Source organism: Diabrotica virgifera, chromosome 2 (genome assembly GCF_917563875.1).
Source record: "Diabrotica virgifera virgifera chromosome 2, PGI_DIABVI_V3a".
Taxonomy (NCBI): domain Eukaryota; kingdom Metazoa; phylum Arthropoda; class Insecta; order Coleoptera; family Chrysomelidae; genus Diabrotica; species Diabrotica virgifera.
The window spans coordinates 162566541-162593695 of NC_065444.1; the positions used below are offsets into that span (position 1 = coordinate 162566541).

General features: G+C 31.5%; 1 protein-coding gene across 1 annotated transcript in view; it reads right to left on the bottom strand.

Annotated features, from left to right (window-relative positions):
• Positions 1-23888: 23888 nt before the first annotated feature.
• LOC114330701 (targeting protein for Xklp2 homolog) overlaps positions 23889-27155 on the bottom strand; it is a 95414-nt gene continuing 92147 nt past the window's right edge. The window contains exon 8 of the mRNA XM_050644057.1: positions 23889-26156. Coding sequence (XP_050500014.1) covers positions 25737-26156 — 420 coding nt within the window. The 3' untranslated portion in view covers positions 23889-25736. The remainder of the gene's footprint in view (positions 26157-27155) is intronic.

The window sequence follows — 27155 nt, forward strand, 5'->3', positions numbered from 1 at the left end:
CACATTATATTCTTTAGGCACTGAAACGACATTCATGCACACTAAGCACTGCAACTTTCCATTATTGTTAGCAATCAAGTAATCAATCTCCCAACTTTCTTTGTAAATTCTGTTCTCACTATCAATTTTTCGTTTTACACTCATTATTGTATAAGAGGAATCAAGACAAAGAATTAATCAAGTTCACTGTTCACTAGCAACGTAATAGATTAGCCGACTAGCCTACGTGTCAGTAGCACACTGGCACGATGGCGGCCGGCGACGGATGGTAAACAGTGGGAGGTGTGGCCTGCGTGAACTGTGATGCGCAGTAATCAGTGCAGTTCTCATAGTGGTGGAGGACGATTGTGTTCGTTACATGTCCGCGAAGCGGCACGCGGTACAGTACTTGTAATGTAAAAATACTGCTAAACCATAAAATATAAATTAAAAAATCTTTTTTCACAGTGGCAGCATTTAAAGAAAATATATGCTTTTCGAAAATCTTACGTGGGCCACAACAAATAGCCTCGCGGGCCGGATGCGGCCCGCCAGTTGGACAACCCTGTTTTAAAGTAATAAGTAAATTGTCAGTTTGTAAAAACAAATTGAACATCCCGTATCATAGAAACGAAGCGTTTGCGGACATATGATTATAAAGTTTGATTCGTACACCCGGTATACAACGACAGTTTGACTGTCTAGCAATAATATTATTGCAAAGATATTGCCAATGTTTAAGGCTATAACGTGGTAAAAATTTACTTAAATCGGACAACAGGTTTAGGAAATTCGAAACCTCAAAAATGACCAAATTTTTAGTGGATCGATTTTTTCGCACCGCAGTGTAGTATCAAAAGCAAATCATCCTGTAGTACTGGTGGACTATTAGCCCAATAAATGACCGTTTTGGAGTGTAATTTTCAGGGGCAACTCCGAATTACATGAAAATCTGGATTCAGGTTCTACTTACCCTCCACTTCAAAGTTAAATTTGTGCCGTTGGTTGCTTTTACTTGGGGGGTGACAGTCACCCCTTCTCGGAGGGTGAAAAACGCGTGTCTAAAATAAGCCCGGAAATGGATAAATTGACAGATTATAAGCCACTTTCTTTCTATAAAGTTTTTTACGTAAGTCAATACTTTTCGAGTTATTCGTGATTGAAAATGTTGATTTTTCGACAAAAAAACTACGTTTTCAAACCGTTTTTCGCAAATAACTCAAAAAGTAAATATTTTATCGAAAAAAATATTCTTAGCAAAAGTGTAGATTATAGAAGAACGAAAAAGATAGTGTATTAGTAAAGTCTATAAATTAGCTAAAAGCAAAGTTGTAGCTCATGAAAAATACGTTCTTATTCGTCTAATTCCAAATCGAATAATTCAACGCGAAATCACCGAAAAATTAAGCACTTTTCGGGAAAAGCTTATTAATATTTTTAAAGTATCTAAAGAAATATTTATATTTGTTTTCTACAAAAGTTTATAGCATCAAAAATAAACGAGTTACACTGAGAAAAAAAGTTGGCCCGTTTTTTTGGTAAAAAAAATCGTGAAAACCTCCCTCTATTTAGCACCCTAAATATAATTATTCGTTACCACTTTACCATTTATTTTAACTGTATATGTATTTGTAAAGCAAAGTGGGGAGCAGAGAGCAGACCCAAATACGGCTTTACTATTCTACAAAACAATGGTACGATCAATAATGGATTATGGAAGTCAACTCTACGGAACAGCAGCAGATACACATCTAAATAAAATCGAGATACAGCAAAATAAATGCTTAAGAGTTTGCCTGGGATATCTAAAGTCAACGCCCATAAACATCATACAAGCTGAAGCCATGGAACCTCCTCTTAAACTAAGAAGACAACGATTGAGCAGAAAATTCATGATAAAACCATTTCCAAAAAAACTTCTTACCTCAATAGTATACAGTCACTAACAGTTCAAGTTTTGACCCATAGATACTGGCACTTCAAGAAAACCCCCCTCATAGTAGAAACTTTCTCAGAAATAGCTGACATTACAGATATAGTCTATTCCAACCAACTCCCCCCGGTTTTAATTTACTCACCTGAACAAATTTTTTCACGTGAAATTAGAACCTACTATTTTGAAAGTCAAGAAGTAGCATGTATCAATCAAAGTTCAACGAAACAAAAAACAAATACTGGCCAAACTATGATTCTATATTCACTGATGGATCAAAGTCAAAAGAATATACCAGTTGTGCCTTTTACCATTTTGAGGAAAATACTGACAAAAAATTTATTTTACCAAAATAAATGAGATGTGGCATAACCTATACAGTGCATCAACAACCGGAACAAACTTTTGTAAACACCAGCAAAGAATCCCCAGAAAACCATGGTTTCACAAAATACCAAACAGAAACTTTGTCGCCACAATGAATCGAATATTTACCTGCTAATCATGCACTAACACCTTATTATAAGCACAAAATGAAAATTACAGACGATCCACTTTGTAGTTGTGGTAAAATGGGTACATTGGTACATGTTTTACTTGAATGTCCAATAAATAATGTAAACATTAACAAACTATATAAAAACTTAATTCACTACCTACAATATAAACCTTCCAATAGACCTAAATTGTATTATTTTTTCAGGAAATAATGATATACTTTATGTACTTCATCAACACATCATAAATTGTAAACTAAAATTGTAAAATTACTAACCAATTTTGTAAGCAATTCTGCGAAAGAAACTAAATGTAAAGCATTATTACAGGAAAAAAAATGGTGATAACAAAAAAAAATTAATAAACCAATTAAAATAAAAATAATAAAAAAAATAAAGAAATAAAAAAAACAAAAAAAAAATAAAACAAAAAAAATAAAACATAAAACACACACACAAAGAGGGCTGAAACCTCCGCGGTGTTGAACCGGGTTGACGCCCTAGCGCTGTGAAGAAAAAAAAAGAAATTAAACACCTTACTAATGCTACATATTACTAACAAAACAAATGAATACATCATGCTCAAGTTTGATACTATGAAACAATTTACACAACTTAATTATTCAATCTAACATAGTCTGGCTAATTGGTTCTCACCAAAGCCATAAATTCCACGAAAAAAAACTGTACCTATATGTATTGTTTATATGTTTTTTGAGTTTTATTGGTTTTAAGTGCTTATTTTTGAAAAAATTTGGTTTTATAGTAAAAAAACATTTTCTAAAAATTTTTGAAAAATTTCCTTTTTTCAAAATAACTTAAAAAGTATTAGTGATAAGTAAAATCTTAAAGAGTAAAAAAATGTAGGTTTTGCTAATATAAATATGCTAGTTTCATTTTGTTTTTCCGTAAGATAAAAATTGTTTAAGATATGGCTGTTCAAAATTTGCATACACTCGTGATTAGTGACCCGTTCAAGCTTTTTCAACTATAACCCTTTCAAAAATAAGCACTTTAAACCGGTGAGACTGACAGATCATATAAAAAATAGATAAGTAAGTAAATTGTTTATAAAGCGGTAGCGATTAATTTTATTTGGGGAGCTAAACACGGGGAGACTTTCATGATTTTTTTACCAAAAAAAAAAGAGGGCCAACTTTATTTTCAACGTAACTCGCTTATTTTTAATGCTAGAAACTTTTATAAACAATTAAAATAAAGCCTTTTATAAACACTTTAAAAAGTTGAATGGATTTTTCCCGAAAAGTGCTTAATTTTTCGGTGATTTCACCTCGAAATATTCGATTTGGAATTAGACGAATAAGAACGTATTTTTCATGAGCTTTGTTTTTACTCGATTGGTAGTCTTTACTGATATACCATTTTTTAAGTTTTTTATAAGCTACACTTTTGCTAATATTTTTTTCGATCAAATATTTACTTTTTGAGTTATTTGCAAAAAACCGTCTGAAAACGTAGTTTTTTTTTTGTCGAAAAATAAAAATTTTCAATCGCAAATATCTCGAAAAGTATTGACTCTCGAAAAATACTCTATGGAACAAAAGTTGCTTAAAATCAGTAAATTTATCCATTTCCGATCTTATCTTGAACATATGTTTTTTCACCCCCGAGAAGGGGTGACTGTCACCCCCCAAGTAAAAGCAACCAACGGCACAATTTCAACTTTGAAGTGGAGGGTAAGTATAACCTAAATCCAAATTTTTATGCAATTCGGAGTTGCCCCTGAAAATTACACGGTATCGCGGTTTTTTTTCGTTCATTTACTGGGCTATATCTATAAAAATTTTCTCTAATCCCACAGAAAATGTGTTGGAAATCCTCGTCTCGCTAATTAATGATTCCTTCGAAAAAGGTAAATTTCCAGAGTGCCTAAAGAGAGCCATTATTATTCCTCTTCATAAGAGTGGTGAAAAATATAATGCTTGCAACTATATACCTATACCGGTACTCTCCAAAATTATTGAGAGACTCATTAAAACTCGACTTATTTCCTTTCTCGTTGATAACAACATTTTATCACAAAATCAGTTCGGCTTTTTAACTAATAAATGTACCACTGATGCCATGTTTTCTGTAGTACATGAGGTTTATCAAGCACTAAACAATAATCTTTATACTGCCACTGTTTTCTGTGACTATGTCAAAGCTTTTGATTGTGTAAATCACGGCATCTTGATTAAAAAACTGATCCTTCGTTTCCTAATCCTAAGGAACGCAACTCATAAATAGAATTTTTTTACTTACCAACAACATTTTTGTTTAATTTAGTAGTATTTTGTATTTTGACAACGAAACCCGATTTGGGCTTCGAAACGTTAATAAAATTATTTTTTCAATTTAATTGTGGCTTATTTCCCATCTAAATAGTTAGTTTATTTATATTTTATTTAAATATTAAACTAATTTTAATACTTTATTACTTACCAAAATTTTTGGTATTTTAATAATAAATTTTAAAAAAGTAAGGCAAAGCCACAAAATAAGACGTCACATCACCTAATGTATAGTACACCCGCTCATTCACCAAGCTTGAAGGATTATGTCTTCATAGGCTTGTCTTCATTCCTCCTATCTAATACGTGAATATTTTTTCAAGAAAATACCACCCCAATAAATGTCAGACAAATCGTAATACCATGGTTTAAAAAGACAATGTCAGACTATAAGAGACATCTTGAAAGGAAAACAGACATAAAGTTTCTTGAAGGGACTTTAGACTAAAAGTGGCTAGTGTTAGTGAAAAACGACAATAAACGGAAGAGTAAAAACCCAAAAACTTCATGCATAGGATAAAAATAGCAAGGCAAAGCAACAACATAAGACGTTCCTAAGCGGTCACCTATCCAAAATATAACAACGGCCAACATTGCTTGACTATAGGTATCAATCAGGACAACCGTGTAAGTCAGTGTGTTATATGGCTGTAAAATTGATGAGAAAATGGATTATTTTGACAGATTTTACAAATAATATTAAGATTGTTTTTAATCTCCTTTTCATAATATTTTAATACTTATTATCATATTCCCGAAGAAGACATCCAAAGACCAAAAATTATCAAGAAATGTATTTACTAAAAAAACTGATATATCTTTTTCACACTTTATTTGTATTGATATATACGTAACTTGAAAGATTTAGCAACTAACTTTATACTGTCCATGTGTGCATGTACTTTATACTGTCGTTTTTATAAAAATTCATCCTCAACATTTTCCCCAATCATGCCTAAAGAAGTATGTATAACTTTAAATAAGATCAATAAAATTATTCATGACATTGATGCAATTACGTTTAAATTTGTTGCAGACATACCTGGCTGCAGTAGAGGGACTATTGCAAATATTATGTATACATTGTTAATCGTGTAACATGCCCCAAAAAGAGGGTGTAATTTATGTAACATGAAATTGGGAATTGAAATTTGATAAGATGTTGATATGTCATCTAAGGGGATGTTACACAACAAAATTCAAGGCCACGGTCGCTCTAGTCTCAGAGATCTAATGGGAAGTGGATTCTTAAGGGATGCTAATAGTGTACTCTTATTAGCTAAAAAAAAATTAAAGAGAAAAATCGAAATAAGGATGTAAAATTAAAAAAATAAAATATTGTGCGCCACTAGTTACCTTAAGGAACCAAAATTTATACAAAAAATAGAAATAAAGGAAAGAAAGATAGCTAAATCAAAATAAAACAAAAAAAACATAGTCAAATAAAAAATTTATAAAATACTTTAAATTTACAGCAAATATGGTGTAACTTACCTTGTCTACTCTATACTATACTCTATACTCAATATTCTATACTGTTCTTACGATTCAAGAGAGAAGGAAAGAAATAATAAATTTGTAGTTAGCAAATTAAACATTATTTATTAAAAAACAAAAACAATGAATTTGTGATCTCTTGGTGTTACAAATGATAGAGATCGAGATTACAAAAAAATAAAATAAAAAGTTTACAAAATATACCTTGTTTATCAGTCCTGTTCTTCTTGGTGTGGTTGTTGTAAGTCCAAGACGCTATTTCACTACGCTAAGTCCCTTCACAATGTTAATAGCTACAGCAACAGTACATAAGGTTATCCATAGTTTATAGAAAAATTCAGCTTTGTATGCATTCTGCATTCTCAAAAACAAATTAGTTCTACTCGAACAAAATTATTAAAAGTGATTTGTTTTATAGTTCATTGAACGGGATCAAAATTACTAAAATCAAAGCAAACTTCGCTTTAACTAGGGTGTTGGAACACAAAAAGAAAACTTATTCTGCATAATTCCTGGATCTGACTGCATAAAAAAAGGGAATAGGTACCAAAAATGGTATTTATGAATTATCGACAATTCGCTTGACAGCAACTAAAATTGCCGGAGTTCCATTGTAATCACACCACACTGCATCGCCGCGCTGAGTTCTCAGCCGGCCTAAGAACTGGTAACTACATTTTAACGTCACTGCAACTCCAAACTAGACTTTTAACTCAACCTTTCAGGTACCGCTGCCAGCAACGGACCCTCCCAGGCTAACTCAACTTGAAAACTAAACTTGACTTGATGAAAGACCTACAGAACTCTTCTTGGTGACGGACCCAACAGAACTGACTAACTCGATCTCCTCAAACTAACATCTCTCAAAATTAACGCCCTCTCAAAATCATCACAGGATCCATCCCATCAACCAATTACAGATTCAAATTCCTCAATCAATCAATCTTGGCCAATCAGAAAACCAAAATCATACTACGCCAAACATCTAATTTGACGCCATGCAAAATGTCTCCACCAATAAGGGATACTTACTTTCCGTAAGCAAGTCTTTGGTTTCTCACGACAAACTCAAGGTAGTGACAAGTCAGCAATTCTGCACGTGTGCTCAATGGGTAACACTTGTTGTTTACTCAAAGCTGTTATCGCCAAACACTTGTGAGATAATATAAACAAAATTCAGACTAAATGTCGATAAAAACAATTTACTGAAAGATCTACGACTTTTAACCTCTTTGGCGGTGAGCTTTCAGGCAAAAATTACTTGGGCACTCAAAAACAATTACGTCACATTTCAAAGAACGGCCAGATAAATAAAATACGTAATATGTGGGAACGTAGAATCGACAAAACACACATCATGCGAAAGATCTGTTAGGAGCTACGATTCTTCCATAAACAAATATGAATCTATTAGACAAAACGCTTATACCGGGGTCGTAATATAGTTATTGTCTTAACACAAAAAAATAATTAAGGGGTGGTCATTTACCTTCGCACCGTTATAATCGTTATGCATGAAACTTTGTTCATCCAGCTAATAAAAAATATACCATCCCAACTTAAAAATAAATTATGTTCACCTACTAGTTAACAGCACTTTTACATAATATTGTGGATTGTACAGAAGTGACATACCAAAAACCAACATTAGTGGCACATCAAAAACCAACTTATAGGTTTATAAACACATAAATAGTTTCAAAGGTTTGTTTGCTGTAGCTCCTAATGGAGTAGTAACGTTTTGTAGTGATTTTTACATCAGACAAAAAAAATGTCCAGGATGGTGGTATTGTGCATCAAATGAGACCTGGTGATTTAATTCTTGCAGATAAGGGATTTTTATTAGCTAACATATTACCACCAGATGTTAGTTTTCATCAATTTATTTCTAAAACCATACCACAGTTTACTAAAGAACAAGTAACTTCTTGTATTAGGGCAGTGACCAGAGGAAGAATTCATGTAGAACAAACAATCAGAAGAATTAAATGTTTTTCAATGATAATATTCTAACTTCGCTTTATTTTTCAAGTTTGTCCAGCACTTACAAATTTGCAGTACCCTCTAATAGCATAGAGGAATTATAATGTAGATGAGTGCAATACCCTGGTAGTTATATTAATGAACAATCACAATACTTTTTTTTTAATTAGGGGTACCTATATGAATAAAATATCTTTGTAGTTAAATTGTTATTAAATTTGTAAATAATCACAATACATATTTTAAATTTTTTATTAATAATATTGTGATTTTTAAAGACATACAAACACATAACAATATCAAAGATTAAAGTACAATAATAAACATAAACCTTCGACTACAAGACAAGATCCCCCTTAAATGCACCATGCACCTTAATTAATTAAACATTTCAGTTTTTCTGAATTTCATTTTTCAAGTGTTGAACCACAGTATTAACACAGAATACATTGGGTGATGTATTCTGTAAAATTTGTTATCCCTTATCTAAGATACTGTGGTTTGGCACATTCAAACTCCTTCGCCTCGCACATGCGCAGTTTACGGACATTTGACGAATCGGGTCTCTGTAATTAATCGTACCTCTCGATCGCTGAGTAACTTGATTTGACGCAGGTCGTTTGCCCTTTTTCACATAGATGTCGTTATGGTATTCTGCTTGACGTTTTAGAAAATTTATATTTCAATGTTCTTTTTTGTTGAATAATTTCTTTTTTTATCATGTATCTTGCTTACCTTCTGGAAATTAGGTTAATTCCTAGCTTTTTTTATATCTTCGGCTCGACTGGATCAATTTGATGTTGGGTTTTTTCAGCACCAAGGAATAATTTTTCACTGGTTTTGAATTTCGGAAGCTAGGAATAACTAAAGGCACTTTTCACTAATTAACTTTATTACAATATTACAAACTTTTGGTATTAACGTAATAATTTTTGTGGGATCGGACACAAGCCCTACTTGCCCGTTTTTATATTTTTTATTATTTTTATTATTATAACAAAACCTTAGTAACGAACTTTTTTTGTTTTGAATATTGCGCCTTTGTGTAAACTTCGAATCACAGAACATAAAAACATAGAAAAACTTTGCGACGTGTACACAAGGCGTAAACCACTAAATAAAATATTGAAATAAAGTATAGTTTTACTAAACATTAGTGTTGGGAATTTTTTTCTCCAACACCATCTTCATTGCAGAGGGCACGATGAGATTATTATGAACGGTTTATCTTTTTTTGTTGCTTTGAAAAAGACGACAGTAATTTCGTAACATACCTTCTATTGCAGAGGACAGTTACTAATTCTGAATGCCATAATTGTCATTACAAAGTGATACAAAATAGGTTAAAAAAACTATAATTTAATTGATGAATTTGCTCTAAATAGGAATTGATAGGGTGAAATAAATAATGAAATAAAAAAAATAGTATTAAAAAATATATTACACTAAAATTACTTAACATTCGAATTCTAAAAATAAAAAAGCACAAGCAGTGAAACTATTAAAACATTTTAGAGTGTAATATTTCTATTGTATCTTACATTTAAGAAATATAGCTCAATTAAAAGATATTTACAATAACTAAAATTATACAATAAAAGCATAGTGGTATCCCGGTATAGATCTGCTTTGAATGTAGGGCACACTTCATGAACAACAGACTAACTCTTTTTTGCCTCTCAAGACTCTTGTCCTAATGTATAGTACACCCGCTCATTCACCAAGCTTGAAGGATTATGTCTTCATAGGCTTGTCTTCATTCCTCCTATCTAATACGTGAATATTTTTTCAAGAAAATACCACCCCAATAAATGTCAGACAAATCGTAATACCATGGTTTAAAAAGACAATGTCAGACTATAAGAGACATCTTGAAAGGAAAACAGACATAGAGTTCCTTGAAGGGACTTTGACTTAAAGTGGCTAGTGTTGTGAAAAACGACAATAGACGGAAGAGTAAAAACCCAAAAACTTCATGCATAGGATAAAAATAGGACTAACAGATCTAGTTAGCTTAGACCTATTCCGTGGATAAAGAAAAGATAGTGTTACATAGTAACCAAGGATAACTTATTTGAAGTGGTAGTGTAAAGTTTCAGGTCAAAAAGTCAAACTTGTTGACCAAAAGTTATGAAAATTAAAGTATCAAGCTATCATAAAGTTTCCGTATTTGCAACCCTGAAAAATTGGAAAAAAGAGGTAAATTTTCCATTAAAGACCGGTCAGAGAGATAAATTTCAGAGACCCGTTATAATATCGATGACGTTCAAGACATGACATTTATCAGACCATCGAATAGGGCTAAAACGCCAATTATATAGTTGACGTTGCTTTGGATATGAGCACATTCCGTTTACTAACCAGATCTGACTCCTTCTGAATCTCATGTCTTTTCTCGACTCAACGAAGTCTAAAAGGTAGGAAGATTTTTTTAACGAAGAAGTGATAGACGCTGTGGACGCCTGGATTGCAGAGCACGATAAAAAAATTTAGGTGTCTAGTGGCTTTGCAGCTTCGTTGTTAAATATACACAATTAAGAGAAGAGTAGGTTGACTAATAAAATACTTTGATTTTCAAATTTTGTTTGCTTCTATACTAGGATAAGGATTTTTCAACATGCCCTCATAAAGTTACAGTCAATTGTCAATGGCAAACGTTGATAAATATTAACATAATGACCCTGTTTTCGAATTATTGCGTTGCACGTCACAATGGAAGTTCAGTTGTTACGGTTTTTCAGCATGCCATATCCCACGGAATGGGACGTTTCGATGCCGCCGGTTCATCGCCGGCCGTTTCGATGCCGCCGGTTCATCGCCAGTGCATTTCATCGCCGTCATATCTCGCATTTCCTAGAATTCTTAATTAATACTAAAAATAACTAATAATTGTAACTGTCCAAAATTCGGAAATATATCAGATAGCGATTAATTGACTGGCGATGAATCGGCCGGCATCGGCATCGAACTGGCGGCATCGAAACGGCGGCGATGAAACGTCCTAGACCCCATATCCCAAACTATGCTCTTTTTAAAGATGTTTAATTTACCGACTTGGCCATTGGATATTTTTTTATTATTTGCAAGATGAATTTAAAAGAGCAACGTGATTTTGTGAAATTTTGTGTTAACTGAATTAACGGTTCAAATGTTGCAAGAGACGTTTAGGGATAAATGTTTGAGTCGGTCATAATGTTCGAAGAGTTTAGGTTTACAAAAGGCCGAAAGCCGTCAGTAGAAAGCTTACGCTCAGCATGTTACAAAAGTCGGAAGCAAAAAAGCTTTGTGTTAACCATTCTTCAGATGACCGAGGAATGAAACATTTAATTTGATTCATGAAAAAAATTTTAATGCACCATATGGCTATGAACTTTGTTTCTAGGCTTGTTGACTGAGTAACACAAAAAACGCCAATCTCAGAAACTATTTGAAATGGTGATAGGCTATTGATTATGTATTTTAGAAAGGAACTACAACGTTAACGGGGTTTTATTGTTTCATATAGTCAATAAACCTCTAAATATGAAAAAACCGCGGAGTGCTACCATTTAAAGGGGTGAATTAGTCCCTAGGCACAGGGCGAATTTGGCTGAGTACTATGCTCTTTTGATACAAACAAGTCTACAGGAAAATTGTTCCAGGTTAAATTTACTATCAAAATATCACATTTTAAAGTCAAAAATATTTACTTTTTACAAAAATATATTCAAAAGAAAAACACGAAAGATAACAATTTTGTTTTTTGCCCTATACCTTTTTTCCACGGGGATATAGGTATAGGCATTGCTTTAGCGAAAAAAAAACGCCAGTCCTTCCTCTTTAAAATGATGTCTGGTAGAAGTCTTTATCATTTATAGTTTCCAAAATATGATTTTTCAAACTTCGCCACTCACAGCGATTTTGGGCCATTTTCCTTGTTCCTTCGCAAACATTGTTCTGTAACTTTTTTCTACGCAGCTTTAAGTACAATATGCAATGTGACATATAATAGGAAGAAAAATCAATTAGGTACCTTTAAAATGGTCTATTGAAGGCTCTATTTGAGCAAGATATGGTTTTTCAAATTTTTATACTTTTAATGGTTTTTGATATTATTTACGATTATTTTTTAATTTCTTATTATAACTTTTTTATTGTATATTTAGGTATATACATTGTGTAATAAAAAAGAAAGCATAGTTTCTTTACTTTAAAATGGTGTATGGTAAAAAATTCTAGGACTATTTTTAAACTTTATCAAAATGTGACATATACACATGCAATAGGTCCCACTAAGTGGGAACCAAATGGAAAACTTTTATTATTATTAACTTTATAAAAAAAATTATTCCTTATAAAATGCTCTGTATAATCTAAAACCTAATATGCAATCATCAATTATCAAATTTTATCAATAGTGTACAAGGTATGTTAAAAAATATGAATTTTGCTCAAGAGTAAAGTACCATTCTATTTCACAATATCGAAGTGTTATTAAGAAAAGTTATTTAAAATTAAAAATTATGTTCCAATATGCAATTATATTCTTCTAATTGAAAAAAATTAAGAATTTTAAAATTTTTCTCAGAATACGGATACTTTTGGATATTCTACGGATATCTTGTTTAAAAGTAGTCTTAGAATTTTTTGCAATAAACCATTTTAAAGTAAAGAAAGTAAGATTTTTTTTATTCCACAATGTATATACCTAAATGTACAAGAAAAAAAGTCATAATGAGAAATTTAAAAAAGAAATATCAAAAATCATTAAAAGTATAAAACCTTGAAAAAGCAGAACTTGCTTAAAAGTAGTCGTACAACCTTATATTATACTCTAGACCATTATAAAGGTAATTACGAAAAAAATGCGTAGAAAAAAGTTACAGAACAATGTTTGCGAAGAAAAATCCTATTTCGGAAACTATAAATCCTGGGGACTTCTACCAAACGTCATTTTAAAGAGGAAGGATGGAGGTTATTTTTTGCTGCAGCAATGCCTATACCTATATTACTGTGGAAAAAAGTTATGGGGCAAAAAACAAAATTGCTTTATTTCGTGTTTTTGTCTTGTTTTTCTTTTGAATATATTTTTGTAAAAAGTAAATATTTTTGACTTTAAAATGTGAAATTTCGATAGCAAATTTAACCTGGAACAATTTTTGCTGTAGACGTGTTTGTACCAAAAGTGCATAGAAGTCACCCTAATTCGCCCTGTGCCTAGGGACTAATTCACCCATTTCTCAAAAACGCACCCATTTAAATGGTAGCACTCCGCGGTTTTTTCAGATATAGAGATCCATTGACCATATGAGACAATAAAATCCCGTTAACGTTGTAGTTGCTTTTAGCTCTCTTATTTTGAACATAATCAATAGCCTATTAAGTGAACTTTTTGAAATTCGTCATCAATGAGGAAGACACTTAATTTTGCGGTTACAAGGGGGAAACAAAGATCAAATCCTTTCAATGGAAATCAAGAATTCCTACGACACATAAAAAAGCAGTTGTTTTACTTGAAGACTGTGGTGTATGTACAATGAATTTCTTTTAGTACGTCAACAATCTTTGTTACCTGCTGTGAGATACAAGTAAGGGCTTTGTGTTGCACAATACAATAACAACGTAAATGTTTATTCTGCTTTGCTCATTTACGATTTCTGCACAAATAATTATATGATTGTCATCCCTCGATATGATTAACGTGTCAAAAATATGACGTCATTGATATTTTTCCAAAAGAATAATGTTGTTCTTGTTCTTGAATAAAGCTTGTTCGAGCATTAATATTTTCTATCGCCATCTACGCTTCGAAAACTTGAATTTTGGACTATAAAAAAAGCAGATTCGAATAGCATTCGAAGCATAATGGCATTTGAAATGTGAGTCTACCGTAGAGTGTTGCGTATACCATGGACCGCACATCGCACAAATAATTCAATACTAGCCGAACTTAACATAAAAACTAGACTCACCACAGCTATCAACCAGAATATACTGAGATATTTTGGACATATAACTAGAATAAGAGAAGGCATGGAACGAATGATAGTTGAAGGCAACGTAGGCAAAAAATCCAGAGGAAGATCTCAAATAAGATGGTCGGATCAAATAAAGGGCAAAACTGGTTACTCATTCTCCGAAGCAAAACAACACGCACGGGAGAGATAATTGGACACAAATAGTCGAACAAATTACATGACGCTACTATATCCTTACGAAGAAGAAAAGATAGAGGATGAGGAGGAGCGATACATGATTTGATAGCTCTTGTGTTAGTGTGTTTCTAGAAACAAGAAAGTATTATTCTGTTCCTTAGATCATGAAACATATTGAAAGGACACGGCAAGGTCATACAAAAGTATAGGAACATACCTACTGAGTGACATAAGAATTTTTAATGACATGTTATTTCATATTATTTAAGAAAAATATCAATGACAACAGATGTCAATAAGAAACAAATAAATTAAATCAGAATTTGAAGAAATAAAATGACCTCTTCGAACGTTTTCCATAAAAGCTGAAATTTTTACTACCAGAACATTACGGGTAGTATATACTTATTGCACCACTGTCACCATTGAACACTCGTGTTTTGAAACTTTGCGAAAAGTCACACAAAAATCTATGAATATATTATTGAGTGATACAAGAGCTTTCAAATGAAGTATTACTTGCGATATGATCATTTCCGCCATTTTTAATGATTATGTCACCAGTGACATATCACCAGTGACAGTCACCAATATCATGTGAATAATGTAGAGGTGCCTTATTTCAGTTAGGTACCCAAAAGTTTTATTCATTGCGGAGCCGAAATATGTAATAATGGTAAATAAACAGTAAGACTGGTAATTAAAACAAGGATATATACAGTGAGGACGTTTGAGTTGGAATAAATTCATTTTCTCGAGAATGGGCGACTCTGGAGATAAATCCCGAAACAAGTCGATTTTTAAATAATAATTTTTTGGCATATGTATATTTAACATTAGTGACGTCATCCATCTGGGCGTGATGACGTAATCGATGATTTTTTTTAATGAGAATAGGGATCATGTGGTAGCTCATTCGAAAGCTTATTCTATGCTATATTCATTAATATAAACATTAACATAATTATTTATACAGGGAGCACTAAAAAATTTTTTTTAATTAAATTAATTGAGACAAAAAGAAGAATGTATGTAATTTATTTAATAAGAAATACATTTTACTGTTGTCAGAAAAAAGAAAAAAATGTTTATTTAATAAATAAATATTGTTTTTCGCTTACTTAAATTCAATATTAAATCTGCCACCTACCTGCCTCTTAGCAGTTTGAACATTTAATTTAAGAGAAAAGCAATATTTATTTTTCAAATAAACATTTTTTTCTGTTTTCTGACAGCAGTCAAGTGTATTTTGCATTAAATAAATTACATACATTCTTCTTTTTGTCTCAATTAATTTAATTCAAAAAAATTGTTTTTGGGCACCCTGTATAAATAATTATGCTAATATTTATATTGGTAAATAGAGAATTGAATAACCTTTCGAATGAGCTATCACGCGACCCCTATTCTCATTTAAAAAAATCATCGATTACGCCATCACGTCCAGATGTGTGACGTCACTAGTATGAAATATATGACAAAAAATTATAATTTAAAAATAAAAATCGACCTTTTTCGGGATTTATCTCCATAGTCGCCCATTCTCGAGAAAATTAATTTATTCCAAATCACACGTCCTCGTATAAAGCGTGATCAGTATCCAATCTATTATATGCTATAGAGAATACAGCGCAAAACATTATTAGTGACAAGAACATCCTAAGTTGTTATAGTTTCATGACAATGCATAACAAGACCGGATAAAAATCAGCAATTTTTATAACAACGCAACATAAAATAGAGAGTAGGCTGTGAGAAGAAAGATGATACAAAAATAAAAAATATATATTAACACTAGCTAAGTATTTGAAACCAAAATAAAAACACAACAGATAGTTTGTATAAAAATATTCTTTTTAAAAACTTTTATAAAATTTGTATAAAATTCGTCAGGAGATATTGTACATCCCTTAGAAATATTTGGTGAATCATACGTAAACAGTAAGTTCGTTATTTCAAACTAAGAATGGCGGGTAATCGGTTAATACAAATAATGAATGCTGTCTAATGATTATGGACTCTAAAATAATTTTATAATAGTTTATGTTCAGAACATCTAACTGGAAGGTCGATTGAAGTCATTGTAAAATTTATTTCTCTTATTTACATTACAACTACTTATTTACCAGACGTTTTGACACAGTTTTTTGTGGCATGTAAAGTTAAATATTGTATTTATATGGGATTTTTCCATAAACTCAAAATATTGTAGATGTCTACCCAAATGGGTGGACAACAAAACCTTAATGTTTGCTTGTGCCCTCCCAATTGGGTGTACAAGAACGATTTATCAATTAATAGACCAGGGCGCATCTGTAAAAATATTAGTACATTTGGACGTTGAGAGATGATTCAGATTTTTTGCAGAAATTGCTTGAAAATAACTCATATAATAATATTTGATTTATCCTCCCACTCAAAAAGTCCGGAACATTGTTTAAATAATCAAAATGTCAAAGAATGAAGTTTTTTTTGTAACTTTAAAAGTATTCATTTACGAGAAAAGTTGCACTGCCATAAAAGTTCCGTAATTAAATTTCTTACAATATAGGATTGGTTAAAAATTTTAAAAATTGTCACCCTAGTTGCAAAATAGCAATAATTGCGAAAAAATCATAAAAAAACAAGTATTCATATTTTACGTTTTTCAACCATTTATGCTACACTTAGGACATTCATATTTCACCCAGAAAAACATTATGATACAGTAAAAGAATACTGTGAATTCCATTAAAATCGGTTCAATATATTTTGCAAAATAAATTTTTGCAATCCAGCTTTCGCAAAAAAAAATTAATTTTTTCAAAATGTTGCAGGACTGAACATAAAGCAGATAGCAAGTTGAAACTTTTTTTACATATAGAAGAATACTGTACCTTTCATTTGCAAAATTAAAATCAGTTAACTACAACGGCGTCAGGAATTTTCTTAAATAAACATTAATTTTTGGTGCTACGCGCAGGACAGCGGATAGTTTGCTCTGATTGGGCATTCCAATGACCTATGATAATTATTAATACATTTTAATTTTTAGTACATTTCGATATAAATAAATAAATTTGTTTATTGCAAAATACAAACACATACTCTATCCTTTGAAAAAACACTTTTTTTAACAAAAACTTTCTTTGTTCATATGTTTTAACTTACAGAATAAAAGTTTATTATTTTTAAACATATGCAATTGTTTAAACAATATTTCACAAACAATATTCAAATTAGTTTGATTTTTGTGGAATTAAAATATTGAAATACAACAAAATATAGAGTGAGAAAATAATATATTAGATAAAGATTGGAAGAAATTTTGGCGGAAATCAACTTGCGCGAATCGAACACCGCTGTCCTGCGCGTAGTACCAAAAATTAACGTTTATTTAAAAAAAATCCTGACGCCGTGGTAGTTAACCGATTTTAATTTTGCAAATTGCAAATAAAAGATACAGTATTCTTCTATATGTAAGAAAAGTTTCAACTTGCTATCTGCTTTATTTTCAGTCCTGCAACATTTTGAAAAAATGAATTTTTTTGCGAAAGCTGGATTGCAAAATTTATTATGCAAAATCTATTGAACCGATCTTAATGAAATTTTCAGTGTTGTTTTATTATATCATAAAGTTTTTCTGAGTAAAATATAAGGTCCTAAGTGTAGCATAAATGGTTGAAAAACGTAAAATGCAAATACTTATTTTTTTATGTTTTTTTTTTCGCAATTATTGCTGTTTTGCAACAAGGGTGACAATTTTTAAAATTTTTAACCAATCCTATATTGTAGGAAATTTAATTACGCAACTTTTATGTCAGTGCAAGGGACGCAACTTTTATGTCAGTGCAAGGGACGCAACTTTTCACGGAAAAAATACTTTGAAAGTTATAATCAAAACACGAAGAAAAAAATCGAATGTTTCCTTCATTTTTTGACTTTTTGATTATTTAAACAATATTCCCGACCTTTTTGGGTGGGAGGATAACTTAATTATTATTTTATGAGTTAATTCCAACCAATTTCTGTAAAAAAATATGAGTCACCTCTCAACGTTCATCTCAAAACAGATGCGCCCTGGACTATAAATTAGAAGACATCTGTGGTTGAAATCGAAAAATATAACCTGTAATTATATTACGATACCTGTACTACCTTTTGACATAATGAGTAGGTAAAAGAGAAATATTGTAATACCAGAAATCTGTATTACTAAAAAAGCGATTTTAAAGGAGAGTACACACCCATATGAGTGGAAAGTAAAAAAAATAATTTTATTGTAGCTTGTGTTTGATGATTCGTACCGTTTAGTGGTTCATTTAGAGTATATATTCATATTGGTGGTTCATTTAGATATTTATTCATAGCGTGAAAAGCTTATTGGAAAGTAAAAAGCATATCCTTTACCAGAAGTAGCTATTGGTCAAAAAGTCAACTACAACAGAATTGGATGAAATAGCAATGATAATAGGAGAGAGTAGGAGTGGAGCAGGGACTGAGTTTTGAGCCAATCGTATTCTTCATAAAATTCTGCGCATATTTGATTTCACAAGTTTAGTCTACCTTTGCAATGAAGAGGTGAGGGTGAGTGGGAACCTTGTTATGAAAAAATGGCTGTAAGTCCGGTTCTGCTAAATCGAATTTTGCAAGCTTGGTCTTGTTAAAAACAGCTATTTTTCGTCAATGTAAGAGTTATAATTTCGAAACAGCCCATTAAGTAATATCCCAGCTAGGAGGCGTTATTTAATTATTTTCAGAAATCTAGTTTTGTTTGGAAAATATTAAATACAAGTATGCATTTTTAATCCTGTATTACAAAGTTAGGTCAAATTAGCAACAGAATAGCGAAAACCGCATGTCGATACCTTTTTTCTGTTTCCAGATATCTTAAAAAACGTGTAAATTTTAAACCTAACCGTTACTGTCACCAGTAAACGAAGTTAAGGAAAGGTAGTGTGCTGTGGAAAAAACAAAGAAAAATTTTCCAGATCTCAACTTATATAATTAATTTTAACTATTTAGAATGGGAAATAAGCCACAATATTATTAAAAAATGATTTTTATTAACGTTTCGACGCCCAAATCGGGTGCCGTTGTCAAAATACAAAATACTATTAATATAAACAAAAATGTTGTTGCTTAGTAAAAAAATTCTTCTAATAATTTATTTAATTTGACTCATTTATATCGGCAATTCAGATACATATGATACATTTTAAAGTAGAAGACTTTAAAATGATATTGCCAATATTTATGAGTTGCGTTCCTGGGACGACTTTACTGAAAGATAGTTCATTCGATTACATGAAATCAACCCCAACTCAAGAATATCCGTCACAAAAAATCATAGCATGTGATCTGTCTTTAAAAAGACGACCACATGCAATGGTGACATTAAAATTCTCGCGTTAGAGATCTCATAGTAAATCACGAGGGAAAACCAGGAAAAACCTCGTGATACTATCCCGACATCGTAAGTATTTGGTCTTACATTTAATTTACTCTCAAAATTAATACCAAATTCTGACTTTACTATAATTTTGTTTAAATTATAAATAATATCAATAATACATGGGTATATAAGTAATACTAAAATATAAAATATGTACTAACTCGACTATTGACTTACTAATTGTGGTATTTTCTTTCTATTGACTTCCTCTTTCAGTATGGGTATCCACATCCTACTGCATTCCACCGAGGAATTTGCGACACAATTGGTTTCGTTTAGCATAATTAGAGCCGCTTCTTTGATTTTTCTCTTTTTACTATCTGTTTCTTTCAGGACTATACTTGAATCTCTCCACTGAACTCTATGTTCATTATCCCATGCGTGTTGACATATTTGAGATCTATCAAATTCTCTATTTTTAATATAAGATTGATGTTCACTTATTCTAACGTTTAATGGTCTTGATGTTTCACCTATATAAAACTGTTCGCATTCACAAGGTATTTTATAAATACAATTCTTTGTCCTTTCTTGTTCATTGTTAGGTTTAGTTTTAGATAGAATAGATCTCAATGTGTTGGTTGTTTTGAATGTTGTTGAAATGTTGAATTTATTTCCTATTGTTTTAAGTTTCTCGGATAGTCCTTTTATGTATGGTATTGATATTTTCCTCGTATTATTTCTTGTGAATGTTGTAGGATCCCGTTCTATGTTGTTCTGTTCCATTCGATCCAATCTTGACAATTCCTTATTTATAAACGATAAAGGATAATCATTTTTTAATAAAACAGATGTTAAGAATTGTTTTTCTTCTAAAAAGGAATTTTCGTTAGAACAAGTAATTTTGGCTCTATCATATAAGGATTTTATGATTCCTTTTTAACGTTGATGTTGTGATTTGATTTGTAATTGAGATATCTGTTGGTATGTGTTGGTTTTCTATACACTTGAGTCTCATATCCAGTATCCTTCTTTAAGACTAAAACATCGAGGAAAGGCAGGGTGTTATTATATTCCTTTTCCATTGTAAATTTTATTGTCTCTTCTTGATCGTTTATAATATTCAGGAATGTATCCAACAATTCTGATCTATGAGGCCATATTGAAAACACATCATCTACATATCTCCACCATACAGTGGGTTTTAAATTTTGTTTAGAAATGATATTAGTTTCGAAATCCTCCATAAATATATTAGCCAATAATGGAGATAAAGAGGAGCCCATTGCTAGACCAAAATTTTGTTTATAAAATTCATTATTTAGTTGAAAATAGGTATTATTAGTACATAATGTCAATAACTGGATATGAGACTGGATATGAGACTCAAGTGTATAGAAAACCAACACATACCAACAGATATCTCAATTACAAATCAAATCACAACATCAACGTTAAAAAGGGAATCATAAAATCCTTATATGATAGAGCCAAAATTACTTGTTTGGTGAACGCTATCTAATTTTTTTAAGGAATGAATTACCTCTTCTTCTACCTTAATTATTCTTAAGCAAAACTTAAAATGTATAATGTGCATGTAATATACAGCGTGTGTACTTTAGTTGGCCACGTATGGGAAGCATTTTTAATATTAATTTTACGAAAAAAAAAGTTCTGCATACTAATTTATATGGTCCAAAATCTAAGATTCAACCATCACATATCAAATTTTATTAATCCCATAGGAGATATGTTAAAATATATGAATTTTTAAGGCAAGATAGCAAGAATCAACATTAAAAATATGATTATACAAATGAAACCAGAAAACCAAATTCCCCAGAAACCAAATGAAATCTCGCAGTGAATATCCTAACCACACATATACATACATTTATTTTTCCTTAGTCTGCAAAATAAACTCCACAACTCAATATAAAATCCCTAAACAATATATACAACAAATAGTCCTAAAGAAATATGACAATTTATTGAATTTATCCTAATAAATATTAATCAAAACTCATCTGACTGATCAGCTGATCTGATAATTCTCCATAAAAATGTTATTTCTGGTGATCATTGTCCATAATTTCCTACCAACATAAGAAAAATAAAACAAAACTTACGGTCAACTAACCATGATTGAATCTGTGGTTGTGAAACAGCATCTGTCAGTTAGACTGTGGGCAAAGGTTAGTTCACCGCTAGGGTTAACCGCAGATTGTGAAACTGGCCGTTAATAGGCTGTTTCGAAATTATAACTCTTACATTGATGAAAAAGAGCTGTTTTCAACAAGACCAAGTTTGCAAAATTCGATTTAGCAAAACCGGACTTTTTTTTCATAACAAGGTTCCCACTCACCCCCACCTCTTATTTGCAAAGGTATACTTAAACTTGTGAAATCAAATATGCGCAGAATTTTATGAAGAATACGATGATCGGATTTCCAGTGCCCTTTCTTAGACAAATTTTGTAAAATTTTGATTTTTTAATTTTTAATATTCAATTGCGCTCTCTAGCGGTGAACGTACAATTATGAAAATAATTTCCAGGGTGTTCCCGAGGCAACTTTTGTTATAAATATTTTTTTCTCAAAGTTGTACTATAAACGGTTCCTGAGATATGGCCGAGAGCCATTCTTATTGGGACACCCGGTACATAAAACAATCATACAATCCGTAGTGATATATGGAAGCGAAACGTGGACGATAACAAAGACAAACGAAGAGAGACTATGTGTTTGGGAAAGGAAAATCCTAAGAAAGATCTTTGGGCCTGTGCTTGATGATGCAGAAGAATAATATAGGATAAGAACTAACACAGAGCTGGAAGAACTATACCCAGACCCAGACGCCAACATCATGAAAGAAATAAAATGCAGAAGACTCCAATGGGCAGTACACCTCAGAAGAGATTCTGACCAAAGAACATTAAGGCTGGTATGAGAAGAAGTCCCAACTGGAAGAAAACCATGAGGATATAACAGACATAGCTGCTCGGGGAGCAAAAATCGTACTTGTCTTTGCCGATGACGTAGATGCAGTGGCACAATCAACATCAGAATTTAAGAATATTTTCTCGAGCTTCGAAGAAGCTGCACTAAATATCGGTCTAAAAATAAATGAAGACAAAACATAATACACGGCCGTCTCAAAACAAGAACGACTGCAAATAAGGCAAAATATTACTATAAACGATATACCATATCTTCGAAGTGGTTAAAGAATTTAAATATCTAGGAGCAACAATCACCATTGACAACAAAATAGATCGAGAAGATGAATCGCGAATGGCAGAAAACATGTTTCTTTGCAATGCAACATCTAATGAAGTCAAAGCTTATCTCAGAGGTGCAAAAATCCAGATATACACTAAGCGTCAAAATTAACGCACCGCCTTAAAAATGGGACATTTTTAATGTCTCATATTTCCTAAACCTGTTGTCCGATTTTAGTTATTTTTTTTATGTTATATGTAGCTTTATTCTTCAAGCATATCGATGTAAGAATATTGTTGCTAAACAGATAAGTGTCATCGTATACCGGGTGTAACAATGATATTGTGTATTTTCCTCAAAGTTTGGAACACCCTGTGGAATATTCTAGCGTATGTTGTTCTGAAGCTATTTTCTTGTGGCATTTTTTAATCAATTACTTTTATTACAATTATTACTATTAAAAGTAATTGATTCTAGCGTATATAAAATATTGAAATTAAAACTCAACTGTAGCCTTAAGCTGTCTTAACATTTCGCTTTTTGATTTATTTGATTACGTTGGATAATAAAAAAGTTAGATACTTTAACAACTAGCAACGTTCTTCATCAATACAGGGTGTTTCTAAATAAGTGCGACAAACTTTAAGGGGTAATTCTGCATGAAAAAATAATGACCGTTTACTTTATAAACATGTGTCCGCAAATGCTTCGTTTCCGAGATACGGGATGTTAAATTTTTTCTTACAAACTGACGATTTATTTATTGCTCTAAAACCGGTTGAGATATGCAAATGAAAGTTAGTAGGTTTTAAGAGGTAGTTATTGCGCATTTTTTGACGTACGACTAAGAATTTTATATTCACCATTGGCGTGCATACGGGTCATATTACCCGGTCATATTACCCGTATGCACGCCAATGGTGAATATAAAATTCCTAATTGTATGCCAAAAAATGCCCAATAACTACCTCTTAAAACCTGTCAAATTTCATTTGCATATCTCAACCGGTTTTAGAGCCATAAATAAATCGTCAGTTTGTAAGAAAAAATTCAACATCCCGTATCTCGGAAACGAAGCATTTGCGGACATATGTTTATAAAGCAAACGGTCATTATTTTTTCATGCAGAATTACCCCTTAAAGTTTGTCGCACTTATTTAGAAACACCCTGTATTGATGAAAAACGTTGCTAACTTTTTTATTATCCAACATAAGCGAATGAATCAAAAAGCAAAACGTTAATATAGCTTAAGGTTACAGTTGAGTTTTAATTTCAATATTTTATATACGCTAGAATATTCCACAGGATGTTCCAAACTTTGAGGAAAAAACACACTATCATTGTTACACCCGGTATACAATGACACTTATCTGTTTAGCAACAATATTATTACATCGATATTCTTTAAGAATAAAGCTATAACATATTAAAAAAAATCACTAAAATCGGACGACAGGTTTAGGAAATATGAGACATTAAAAATGTCACATTTTTAAGGTGGTGCGTTAATTTTGGCGCTTAGTGTATAAGACCATAATACGACCAGTAGTCGCATATTGAAGCGAAACATGAACGCTAAACAAAAATAGAAGTAAATAAATTGCTGGCGTGGGAACGTAAAATCCTTCGAATGATATAATATGGCCCTTGCAGAGACAACGTGATAAACGAATGGAAGCACAGATACAGTAACCAGAGTATCTCTTCGGAAAGGAAAATATAGTCTCAGATGGGCGCTGCATGTGATACGCAGTAACGACAATCGCTTTATAAACAATGTATTTTGGGAAAGGCTAGATGGGCGAAGATCTGGGGAAAATGGAAGTGAGACAATGGAAAATAGTGGCACAGGACCGACAAACATGGAAGGCAATAGTAAAGCGGCAAAGACTCACGAAGAGTTGTAACGCCATTAATGATGATGATGAATATCTTGGTTGTCCCACGAGAAACCGAATGGTATTTGTAAAATCGTTCTATGACAATAAATAAAGATAATATATAGCTCTGGTACTCCTGAGCAATTTACAAGATTTTGTCTTTTGTTCACCGAATTGGTTGCACTTAACCTGTTAAACCATAATTGCTTGTAATAAAAATTAAATTTTGCGTTTGTTTTTAACGTTTCGATTTCCACTCCAGAAATCTTTTCAAAAAAGATTAACATACAATAAGGAGTTATTTAGCCTGTGAAATTTATTAATTGGCGCTTTGTTTTGGCTAATTTGACATTTTTCTACATTGTTACAATTTATACAGTCGTAAAAATGAAAGAATACCCATGGACCATCACATCAATCACTTATTTTGTATTTGCTATCTTTTTCTATAACAAACGTTTGTGGACGATCACATCAATCACTTATTTTGTATTTGCTATCTCTTTCTATAACAAACGTTTGTTATTTATAGAATAAGACAGCAAATACAAAATAAGTGATTGATGTGATCGTTCATGGGATTTCTTTCATTTTTCCGACTGTAGATACTACATAAATACACTAAAATCAGAATTTGACATCAACCGGAAAATACACCACTCTCGGGGTTCTTAACCCAAAACATGGCCATTCGCCTACAAGATCGAGGTCAACTAAGTCAGTAAGTCACCTGACAAATTGGTCAAAACAAAACCCCAATTAATAAACATCATACGTTAAATAACTCCTTATTGTATATGAATCTTTTTTGAAAACGATTTCAGGAGTGAAAATCGAAACATTAAAAAAATTGTATTACAAATAATTGTGGTTAAATCCCATATACAAACAATATTTCACAGTTATTTACCAGTTTCAAATAAATGTTTAGATCAAATATCAACTAATCAGCCTTGGACATAGTATTTTCTTTGTTTGCGGAATTATTTTTTAACTTATTGGTCAAAAATTTGGGAGATACTGGCTCAGTAACTTCTTTGACTGGTATGATGTTCAATTCTTTATATCGTCGAATTTCTTGCGCTTTAAATTCAGCTTCTTTACGAGCCCTCATAATTTCTTCTTCCTCTTCCTGCTTTCGCATCATTTCTTCACGTTGTTTAATTTCTACCAACTTATTTTCCTTGTCCTTGATATAGTGCTCGAAATGTTCTCGTTCTTTAGCTCTGACATCTGTATGAAGATTGAACTCGGCCATTTCTATCATAGGTTTATCAGATCTTTTTGGTTCAAAAGGTTTTTTATACAGCACTGTCGGTGGTTTGGCTTTGAATTGTGTAGTTTTGAGGTTGTCTTGAGAGTTCTGAAAAATGGAGTGAATTTAACAATATGAAATCAGCTTTGCTAGGGGAGTGCAATTAGAATGAAAACATGCATTGTTTCGGAAAAATTCAAACAAGCTTATATTTTTCTAAAACTCTTTTTGTTAGTTTTATATACATGTTAAAGTAAAAAGTTCTACTCGTGGATTTGGCCGCTAATTGTTTATTAATTGTTTAAACAATAACAATTATTTTGTATTAATAATTTTAAAAATATCGTTAAATTCATCATTTTACTTTGATCAAATATGTTTCTATTTTGTTTTTGATTATACTGAATCCGAATATGGCATTGCAATTTGAAAATTCTTATACAGAAGGTCTTATACAGTATGTCTGCGTAGCTAGGAACCACATGGAAAACTTTTTTATTGTCAATTTTACGAAAAAAGTTATTTTTCATAAAATGCTCTGGATAGTCAAAAATCTAATACTCAACCATCAGATATCAAATTTTATCAATTTTATACGAGTTATGTCAAAAATATGAATTTCGTTAAAGAGTAAAGTACCTTTATATTTCAGAATATCAAAAAATGCTATTATGAAAAGTTGTTTGAAATTAAAAACTATGTTTAAATATACAATTACATTATTCTAATCGAAAAATTTTTTCAATTTTTTCTCAAATTACGGATACTCATCATTTTATTACAATTATGATAAATATTTTATTATCACTTTTACGAAAAAAAGTTATTCTTCATAAAATGCTCTCCCTAGTCTAAAATCTAAGATACAACCATCAGATATTAAACTTTTTTAATTTTATACGAGGTATGTAAAAAATATGAATTTTTCTTAAGAGTTAAATGCCTTTATTATTCGCAATATTTTAATTAGAAGGATGTAATTGAACACTAAAACAAATTTTTTAATTCCAAACAACTTTTCTTAATAACAATTTTCGATATTGTGAAATTTAACGATACTTTACTCTTGAGTGAAATTCATATTTTTTGACATACCTCGTATAAAAT